An 11,142-nucleotide genomic window follows, 5' to 3' on the forward strand; every position below is an offset into this window, starting at 1 on the left:
CCTTACACACATCATATCTGCCATTTAATGAGTTGGTATTTATGAATCAGCTTCAAATTGAGTGCAGAGCTTCTACACCCGCATCCTGTTATTGCTGTACCACCTATAGCCTAAATTACCAAAATGCATTTTGTGCATATACAACAGTTCATGGTGCGTAAAGACGCGCAGAGGGGGGTTTCTCTCTCCACACTGCAGATGACTGCTGCTGCAGCCTGTGCCACTGTTCACTGGGTGGTGTGATTTCTGATCAGCACCAGCATCGCCCTGGTATTATATATTCATAACACTGAGATGGTAGCCATATTGGATGGGAGAATATAATGGCGAGCGGACAAACTATGTTGGGATGGGGAGTGGGGGAGGGGAAGCTGCAGCCACACAGGATACAAGCTGCACACAATCTGATTTTCTAAGGGCTCTGGTCATTTCTGTCTTTTTCACTGACCTCAGTGCACGTTTCTCTAAGTTTTGGTTTCTACACACGTACAACCACACAATCCCAGTCCCGTTCATTTTTAATGGAAATTCTTGTTTTCTCTCGTGTTCCTTTCTTGCTCAATTTCCTGCCTTTTCTGATCTCACTCATAAAGCCACTCAGGGTTTTAGTTTGGCTTCTGACAGATACCGCCACATTCGTTTGGCATCGACATCCCCACATTTCCCCGCTCATTTCCTCCCCATCGCATGATTATTTTTATTTTCCTCTCTTTGCATGTCTGATCACACGCCGCAGCCTCTCACCGCAGGCTCACTGCGCTCCAGGCACCGCACAGAGGAGGGAAACCCACTCTGACATTTTGATCATTTGTCTTTATCTGCGCTTTGTTTGGGTTTACTTTTTTCTTTTTTTCCCCTGCACCAAATTGGTCCGCTCTTACAGTTATGACTTTGGCTGCTACTATAATTGGAAGGAGTGTTTTTTATGAGACTTTTTGTTTTATTACGGTTTTATTACAGACAGGAGAGCCGAGGGGATTTCTGCTCGATGCTGAAACAGGCTTATTTCTTGGCTGGAAATCTTATACGCAATAAAAGTTTAGAGGCTTTATAGGTTTTTTATGAAGTAGATTACAATTCGAAGTTAAACGAAATATAAAATCAAAATAAAAAATGAGGAGAGGTCAGCTTTTAAAGATTTTTCACTCTAAATTCTACACATAATTTCTCTCTGTCTCCCTTTTGTCTTTGCCTTCTTGCAGACCCGAGCCAGGCGGTTCTGGATGGTGGAGGAGCCGGGTCCCGCCGGCTGCGCACAGCCTACACCAACACGCAGTTGCTAGAGCTGGAGAAGGAGTTCCACTTCAACAAGTACCTATGCCGGCCCAGGAGGGTGGAGATCGCCGCGCTTTTGGATCTGACCGAGCGACAGGTCAAAGTTTGGTTCCAGAACCGGCGGATGAAACACAAGCGTCAGACCACGAACAACCGGGACGGTGGTGGTGGAGGCCATGAATCTAGTGACCCGGGTGGCTTTGAGCCGCTCGAAGGCGCTGATGCCTCATCTTCATTTTCAAGCCAGCCGCTGGAGGAATCTGGCACCGTGGATGCTACATCGGAGGGAGAGACGGGGAGCAGCAATCTATCTTCGGCCACAGGTCCCCCCGCGGGGACAATGTACAGCCCACGCCGGAGGAGGGAGACCATTTGAGCTGTTCTGAATGCCCATCGCTGCTCGCTGCATCTGGCTCCTCTGACGCTGCTGCGCCTCACCACTCGCCGCCGGCGTTCACCACGACGAACTCCGTTAATAACCCGGGCCTGATGCAGCTGAGCGAGGCCGGGCCGGCGACAGCAGCGGCGTCCGATCCTTCATTTTCCAAGCACGGGGACACCTCCATCACCTCCAGCTCTTCCTCTGCTCCACCTGCCTCCTCCTCCTCCTCTTCATCCGCGCTCCCCGACCTGACGTTCTTCGCTGGGGACTCCTGCCTGTCGCCCAGCCTGCAGAGCTCCCTGGACAGCCCGGTGGATTTCTCCGAGGAGGACTTCGATCTGTTCACAAGCACACTGTGCACCATAGACCTGCAGCACCTTAATTTCTGAGGCCAGCTGCAGCCTTTAAACATAAATGAAAATTAAGATTTAAAAAAGGGGGAGAGGAGGAGTGGACGGACAGGCCTGTGGGGACTTAACAATCGAGCGGAGGACGCAGCACTGGGTGAGGACAAGAATAAAAGCTTCTCGGCAACATTCCTGAAACATTTCTGAATGGAAATCATGATCGTTTTGAAAAACATTTTTTTCATCATCTTGCTGGTTTTAATTTGCGGCTATAATGTAGTTAAGAAATTTAATTTAATTAATTTATTTTATTTTATACATCGAAGGAAAATAGTTCTCTTTCAACATCAAAACGTTGAGGATTTTTTCTTTCCCCTTGTCTAAAAGTCAGGTATTTATTGCCTTTCTTGTTTTTGATCACTTTTGTTAAAACTGATAAAGTTTTTCTGTCCGTGTGGATTTATTTCCTATTGTCCATTCTGGTGCAGCTTGATGGATCCTTAACTTCTCAGGAACTGCTCACGGAGTCTAGGTGCAGACAGCTGGACTGCGTTTACTAAATCTAAACTGAAGAATGAATTCATTCTCCCTCTGAACGAGACGAGAGGGGGAAGCCCTGCTGACGACTCGAGTTTTAGACGCTAGTTTATTTATTGAGAGTCTTTAATAGTGAAAATCCAAAATATTTATTGTACATATATTTTCATAGTGGAATACTAATAATAAAACACAAACATTTACGATGTGGCCCATCTCGTTTTGTTTCACAGGTCTATAATATATGAAGTGCTTAATATTGTAGACAGAATTTACACACACACACACACACACACACACACACACACACACACACACACACATACACACATATACCTATAAACCTATAAAATGTTAATATTATTAACAGTCATACGACAGAGAAGTTTTATAGTAAAATGGCCATAAAATATGTTGAGCATTCAAGGTATCCTCTTAGTTGCCTTATTATCATTATAATAATTTTGATTATTTTAAAATACTTGTTATTATCACTAGTGGACAATAGGCTTATAAATAATTTGTTATAGGCAACATAATATATAACCATGAAAGTATAATCTCAATTTTTACATTATAAATATAGTTTGTAATTATCATTAAATAACTAAATTGTCATTTTTATTTTGTTGTCTTCTTTCAGTATATATTTTAATTCTGGCTCCTAACTCGGACTGAATGCTGATGTCAGATTAAAATGTTTGGCTCTGTCTAGTTTTCCCACACCACAGGCTACAACATAAACCTCGGTCCAGGCTACAACATAAACCTTTGAGAAAGAATGTGCACATAAAAAGAGGAGAAACAGGATCGCTCTTTGTCTCTGTCACACCTTAGCTTAGCATGGGTAGCCCCCTGCCTGTGAGTAGGAGCTAATAGTCAGCATGGCGTGGTCCTCCACCAGCACTATCACCATGTGAGACTAGCAGGGCAGCTACAGTGTAGCCTGTACTGGCAGTGTTGGACCTGAGACTACAGTCTAGTCTAATGCAGCTTATCTATTGTTCGTGTGTGAGCATGGGAGTGAACTGTAGCTCGGCACTGCTGAATTTTTCCCAATGTTAAGATAACATGATGAATGAAAGCCTAACCGTGAGTTAGCATGTCTAGCTTCCTGCCATTAGTGTGTGTGGATTTGATGCTAACTAGCTGCGCCTCCTCCCGCAGAGTCAAAATGGCGCTGAAGACAAAGCAGGATGTGAACAATGAGCACTGGCAGCCATTACAAGATGACTGGCTCAGTGTGACAGGCAGGCAGTACGTGCGCGCGCGCGCGTGAGAGATATTCAAGTGAAAGGAACAGAACAATGACGTGTTCTTAGGTGACAGATTCAGTACAGATTTCTCCGATAATAATAACAATAATAATAATAATAATAATAATAATGACATCAATAATAAACAAATTGATACTTGTTGGCTGCAGGGGAAAAATATTAACATAGTCAACAACATAAGAAAATTTATGAATAATACTATTTTTAGGGTCCTCACCCACAGTTTAATACAGTCAAATGAAAGCTCCAGTGCTCCACTGCTGCTCCATCAATTAACATCTGGCAAACTGATCACAAATAGATTAAAATTTGTTTAAAAGGTGGAATGTAGATTATATATGCTTTAAAAAAATCTTTGAGTCCTAGCCTAGAGTGAACAGGATAAACTGCCATTTGTGAATTCTGACTTTCTTTTTTAAAAAGGGGATTCCTCCCATCCTGTTTAAATATTATAGGATACACTTTAGCTAATAAGGGATTCCTGAACTGTGAGACCTATTATCGACTGTATCTCTTAATGCTTACATATTAATATTACCTCAGTGTAATCAAGTCAGTGTATCAAGTTACTGCCTTTCTGTTGGAATGATAAAACACAGAAAACAGGACAGGGATAAACCCAGCTGAGGTCCCGAACCACTAGGCACAATACAGGACAACAAACAGTATTCTTCCAACATGGAAGTCAGACAGAAGAGAGTCCTTGTATGTTTTTGGGCTGTTGCTTCTCTAACATCTCTCTTCTGCAGCAGGATGTTTTGTATCATTTCATCTAACTTTGTTATAATGACATCTCTCAAACTGTTTATGAAACTCTGTTGAATCATATAGGCAGGTGTGGTGTCAGTTTTTATACTGAGCAAGTCTTCCTGTGAGAAACAACTCTGTATGACATTGGTGCCAGCAGATTATTATGACAAACAGTAACATGTTATAGTTAGGTGACCTCTAGTGACAGTAGTATATGACATCAGCTAAGGAGGAAGGTAGGAGATGTAGTATAGGCTATAGAGTGACAAAGTCTGCATCAGGAGGAGACTAGGGTGGGTGGATAGGTTAGAAAACACAGGGCTCTTGATTTCATGACAGTTCCACAATGTTAACAGCATATAGCCCTGTTGTAACCATGATGACGGTGTCCCGTAAACTTAAAGAAGTCCTTTAACCCAAATAATGATCTTTTCCTAAACCTAACCAAGTCATTTTGTGCTAAACCTCAAACCATCATGGTTCCATAATCATAACTGTATGCTAATAATTCTGTTCTGTGGTTTGTATTTGAAGGTAGGGCAGCCACGTACAGTATAATGTTATTTAAGTTGGAGGACTTGTTGCAAATTTTCTTTTGAAATATTCCAGTAAATAATACACAGACAAGTCCATTTGTACAAGACAAAGCTTTATATACTGTAAAACTACAAATACCAATAAATTTGTGATTACTTCCATGAGTTCTATTACTACTACTATTATTACTAATAATTATGACTAATAATATTAATAAAGTGCTTGACTGGAGTAATTTCTCCAGGCAGGTCAGCTCAGGTCAGCTGTGACTGCAAAGGCCTGATCACTTTTATTTTTCACCCTAGCCACGCAAAGGGCCAGAATTACACTCTCCTGTGTATTCTTTGTCGTGGAGGAGCTCAAATTGAATCCCATTTGCATAAAAATGAAAAGCAATATTGTGTTTAAAATAAAATGTGAACTGTGTGCACAGCCCAGTAGAGAACCATAGAGAGCTCCATCGGTTTAAAGCATATGATGCATTTGAATCCACAATAATGAAAAAAAGCATCCAAATATATGAATTTAATACTGATTCTAGGATTTCTACCTACTGTTTAAGACATTCAGTTAAAATTCAATGACTGACAGTGCTAAACGCTCTTTGTGCCTGCACACAAATGCCAACTACCCAAGCTCACATAATGGTTCTGCACATATGCAGACCCACAGTCAGGTTAGGGGTTGGTATAGGCTTGTCTTTCAGATTGTTAGAACATTGGCACATGTGCTCAAGTGCATAGAGCAACATTCACAGACTGAGTGGTGCTTACTACATATGATTTATAAATGCTATCTCATGATATTAAAACAAATCTGAAACATTTTTCTAGGACTGCACTTTTAGGTAATATTTAGATAGAACTGAGATATCTATGCCACTACACTTGGAACCAGTGTGCTAGTTGGTCTAGCTTGTGCTATGAATGAATCTCAGCCAGGTGCTATTTAGCCCCATTCAACAAAAAAAAATTATAATTCTGCCCAACAAACTCTGACTTTTCCTCCAGCTGAACCAATTGGCTGCATGTATCTTCCAGAATTAGATTTCCCAGTGCACAATGTCTTGTGTTTCCCTAAAGAATTTGTTTCTTACAAATTCATTTTAAAAGGGTTTTTCTTGGCAGCCATATTGCCAAGCCTCAAAAACAGCAATATAAACCATCTCCTGGGACATAGATACTCACATGATTTGACTAAGTCAGATGTTTTGAACACATTTTTTTGTACAGAACAAAGATTGTTGTACAGTGTGATTTCATCCAGAAATGATCAAATTTATGTTTAGTCGAGAGAGGAGTGTTAAGCTGCCATTAGTAGAGTACTTCTTTCAAACATATCATGCAGTATGGTTGGTGAGCACTGCATAAAGAAAGACTTAAAAAGATACAAGCATGTCGTTTGAGAAGACTACAAGTGCAAAATATCAAACTAAACAGACATGTGAAGGCCCACAAGTGGCTGACTATGGGAGTGGGTCTACCAGAACGAAAAGTGGGATGAACAGCCTACAGTCAGTGCAGCACACCCTCCCTTTCTCCTGTAACCATCCATCTAAGTGTATCATGTAGACAATGAGATTACAGCAAAGTACATCTCTATGCTTGGAGACATATCTTACCTTTTGAGTGCCTGTATATATGTGTGTGTGCGTGTGTGTTCCAATAATCTCTCTCTCTCTCGGCTGTCACCGCCTGTCGACCTGCTGCCATGCTCTAATACACGTACTGCTCCTTTATCTCTTGCATCACTGTCACCATCACTGTTATGATTTCTGCCCATGTGTTTGTGTGTGTGTGTGTGTGTGTGTTTTTTTTAACTAGATGTTGCTGCTTTTCAAAACTGGTATATTGCAGAACTCAGGCGTGATAGATCACCCACTTAGCAGCAGTGGTGAAATATGTGAGTGGTGGATTTTTATCATCCCAGGCTAAGAGGAAACTCTACCCTCACACACGCAGACAGTCAGGCATGCTGTACTGCTGCTGGACTGACACACGCTGACACACAATGAAAGGCAAAGTGATGGGGCTAAATAGAAGAACAGGAACTGTCTCTCTGTGGTAGATTTTATACTGAATGGGGTCAAAATGCCTCTTGAAAGAAAACAACACTGGAAATTTTGCATCACGGAGTTCATTAAAATGTAGGACACAAGAAACCCTTGTGAATTTATCAATGAATTAGCAACATGAACAATTGTACTTTTACATAATAATTAATAAATAAGTCATACCATTTTTACAACCTGATAACATGAAATCTGGGGCTTGTACAGCTAATAAAACCTGGCAAAAGTCTTTGTAACCTTTGCAGAGAATGAGAAAGCATCTGATCATCTGAAATGGCATAAGAACAGGGCCCTATGTGAGACTTGAAGTAAATTTCCAGTTATGCAACTTTACTTACAGAAAGAATATGCATCCATTAAATACAGTATATACTTTTTCCTCCTCCCTCAGGTCAAATGTCAAGAGTCAAATGTCTGTGCATGAAATGTCTGTATATTGTTAAATATCAGGGCCTTGTGTTTTGTAATGAGGAAATGTTACTGAGTGCAGCAGTGTGTTTCCCTGCTGGGTTTTAAAATGTTTCTGAATAACAGTGGAGGTCTACCTAATATGTTAATGCAGGGCTGACACAGTGACAGACATCAACAATGAACTGCCACTACTCATGGTTAGTTTTAGTTTCTGTATGGGGTGTGTTGAAAATACTGTTAACATAGAAAATGACCAGCCTTATCCTTTAAGGTCAGGGTAGTGAATAGCCAAATAAAATAAAGCACTACTGAGACTGTGCCTGGATGAGCTACTATTTGAATCTGAATGTGCAGATTCCCAACACACAGTGTATATGTGAGCACAAGATGCTTCACTATACAGTATTAATTCTTTAACCATCAACTGCATGGTGGGTGTTCACAACGTGATAAGTTGGTTGTTCCCAGCAACACAGTTCACAAATCATAAGGAGTAATTTCTCAAAAGACAAGTCACTGGGAAAACCAAACTCAGATCATCCTCTGGTCTGTTTATCAGTAACAGCAGTAACACACACAGCCAAAAATCCAAGCATGCTCTCTGGAGCTGCATTCACAACTGTTCCAACTCACTGTTGCTAGTTGACCTGTAAACCAACATGAATCACAACAAGAGACAGGCCTCCTGTGGACATTTGGTATGTTTTACTGACAGTTTAACACTGAATATTGAGGAGAGGAAATTTGCTTTCACTTAGCTTTTGGAGGCATCTGATGACTGGTCATTAGAAATATTCCAAAGGACAAATTTCCATTTGTAATATATTTGGAGGGATGTGACATCATATCTCCAGTTCTTAAGTTTGCTCTCAAGTCTTCTGTCTTCCTCGCCTGTCTTTTCAAGACTACAGCTATGAAAAAGATCAAGTTTATAGAGCGATAGGATGCTGTCAGAAATAAAATAAAACCTGCTTTCATTTGAAAAAGAATGTAACATTTAACAGACCATATAAACACACAGATGATATTTTATTCTGGTGAGAACTTAAGACACAGATGTTCTTTTTGTATGCAGGGCCATACAGAGAGTGCTGTGTTGTGGGTAGTTTGGTTCTTGAGGCCTGTTTGCAGTGTCCCTTGCAGAGTTCATCAGCACAAATAGTGTTCAGGAGGCCCAGTTTAACAAATGGGAGTTTTTGACAGTTCATGTAATGTATTTCAGTACCACAGAGGAAGGAAATTCATGAGGCAGACCTGGGACCAAATCATGTGTCAAGCAGTCAAGAATTATCACTGTCAGTGAATGTCATGATACAGAGCCAAACAGGGAAAAACAGACTGAAAAATGTTGGCTGCCAGTTGTTCTGCTCACTCCCCGGAGACTGACAGCTGGAAGTTCAGGATGTGATTGATAGACAATCTGGACAAATGCAAGATTTACACTTAGCCTTAATGCATGTATTTAATATTTTGCATTTACAAGAGAAAGAATTCAAGGAGGAGAACTCTGTGCTAGTATTATAGGGAAATTTTACCAGCAGCACTTTACCAACCCAGCCAGCTAATCTGTGCGTCAAAGGCAGACAATCAGTGCTTTAGCCTCTGAAGGGGCCCGCACAGCTGTGGTGTATGTGAGAGAGAAAGCTGGACTGCTGTCTCCACACATACAAACACACACAACTGTATATTGAGTTGTCAGGTGGGAGTCCTGAAGAATACACACCAAACAGAAATCATTGTGCGTATGCATGTGCCAATGCACACAGGCCCCCTCTGGAGTCTATTAGGTCAATAAAGAGCCAATCCATAGGATTTACTGGTATTTACCAAGGGACCAACACAGACAACTGCCATTCAATCCAACTGCACCAATTAACAGTAACTGCTGAGTGGGCAACACAGACTGCTACACAGCAGCCATAGTTGTTTACCTCACTACTATCTGAGAGAATGAAATGATTAAGCAGCAACTACAACATTATTCCTGAGACAAGAGAGCTCTTAGGTGATATCCTCTGGTAACTATGTTAAAGATTGTTGGCACAATCTGAAACAGCTCTAGTTAATACAATATGAATTCAAAAGAGAAACTACTTACAATCTGTTCATCACAAACTATTAGGAAAGTGATTTATATGGATAGCTTATATTCATGCAGAATTATTTAGCTTTCATTTGTGTGTGTTAGCACAGGAGTGCAGGGATTTCCTCTGAATGAAAACAGAGGTGCGTTAAACAGATTTTCTGATTTATTTTATCACTTCCTCAATAAAAAGTTAACGAACATTCAATAATTTTTTGGTACCAATGCTGTTTACTATTTATGACATACAAGGTAGCATTTGCTTCATGTAACTTGCTGTCAGTCACCAAGATTTGATTTCCTCACACTGGTCCATGTAGCGCTGATGGCATCACTAAAACTGTCCAGTGAATTAGTTACCTGTCTGTCATGTGTACAGCTATGTGTTTGTAAAAAAGAAAAAAGAAAATCAGTGTGAACAAGACATGCATCAGAACCAAAAAGAAACACAAGCTACAAATGTGTCTAAAATGGCTCACTCATTCACTCCTCCCTTTATAATGTGCACTCAGTATTTCACTCAATAGTGAGCAGTAAATTGAGATTTTGGACAGAGTCATTGTCACTTTGTGTCATCATTCACATCTATAGAGCTGCTCAACTGTGATTTAACTAACTTGTAAAACAGCACTGCATTTTGTTACTGCGACAACAGATTCAGAAAGAGCTCATCTATGAATACTGCAGAAAACAGTATATTATCATAATACAGAGTTATTCAGTTGTATTGAGATATCTAAACTGACTTACTAATTTTGATGCAGTCAGTGTTATACAATTAAATGTGCCAAAAAATGGGCGAGCATCCATATGGAAGCTCAATAAACAAGTTAAATGATGTTTACCCATTACTGGCCCCAAAGATGAGGGTGTCAGGCCATGCCGTCAAATCTTCAGAACCCCACAGTAGGCAACACCATCAGAATCAGCTTTATTGGCCAGGTGTTGGACACATGAAGAGTTTGGCTCAGGTACAGTGGCTCTCAATGTGTATGTTGTTCTGTAAAGCAACAAATAGACAAGTAAACAAAATAAGACCGTGAGGACAAAAAAGGAAAAATATATATATATATAGTTCATATGCATTTTTACAGATAGATACTGTATGTACAAAGGTAGATTTAAAAGGTAAAGCATTGAGGGTTGTCATTCTGTTAAGCAGTCCTAGCCTACCTAACCTAGCCTTAAAACAATAATCACCTAAGCAAAAAGCAGATATTTGGCTTGACATACAGCATCTGCATTGTATTTGCTCAGGTTAACCAGTGACTGGTGTTGGTCTTTGGTTCTTGTTACCATTACTAACTCTGAGAGACGAGACAGTCCAAGTAACTACAAAACAGTGCTGATTTATTCAAAGGATCACAGGTAAAATTAACATTACACGCTCAGGTATCTTGCACCTCCAAACTGCACGCAGGCAGATGTAAGATGAAAGACCCTGAACCCACCAGGCCTATACATTATATCCC

General features: G+C 40.5%; 1 protein-coding gene and 1 long non-coding RNA gene across 3 annotated transcripts in view; one reads left to right on the plus strand and one right to left on the minus strand.

Annotated features, from left to right (window-relative positions):
- The window catches only part of hoxb2a (homeobox B2a), a gene marked incomplete at its 5' end in the record, with an annotated part of 2,755 nt that extends 488 nt beyond the window's left edge, over positions 1 to 2,267 (plus strand). The window contains 2 exon segments of the mRNA XM_020608216.1: positions 1,203 to 1,595; positions 1,598 to 2,267. Coding sequence (XP_020463872.1) covers positions 1,203 to 1,595; positions 1,598 to 2,046 — 842 coding nt within the window.
- Positions 2,268 to 8,667: 6,400 nt separating this feature from the next.
- Positions 8,668 to 11,142, minus strand: part of LOC109964750 (uncharacterized) — a 3,633-nt gene continuing 1,158 nt past the window's right edge. The window contains exons 2-3 of one of the 2 annotated variants that reach the window (XR_002275547.1): positions 10,516 to 10,670; positions 8,668 to 9,007 (exon numbers count right to left, since the gene is read on the minus strand). This is a non-coding gene — a long non-coding RNA (uncharacterized LOC109964750). Of the gene's footprint in view, positions 9,008 to 9,977; positions 10,050 to 10,515; positions 10,671 to 11,142 lie in introns of those variants that run through there. The other variant, XR_002275548.1, reaches the window with a different exon arrangement.

The sequence above is a fragment of the Monopterus albus genome, unplaced genomic scaffold (assembly GCF_001952655.1).
Source record: "Monopterus albus unplaced genomic scaffold, M_albus_1.0 scaffold92.1, whole genome shotgun sequence".
NCBI classification, from domain to species: domain Eukaryota; kingdom Metazoa; phylum Chordata; class Actinopteri; order Synbranchiformes; family Synbranchidae; genus Monopterus; species Monopterus albus.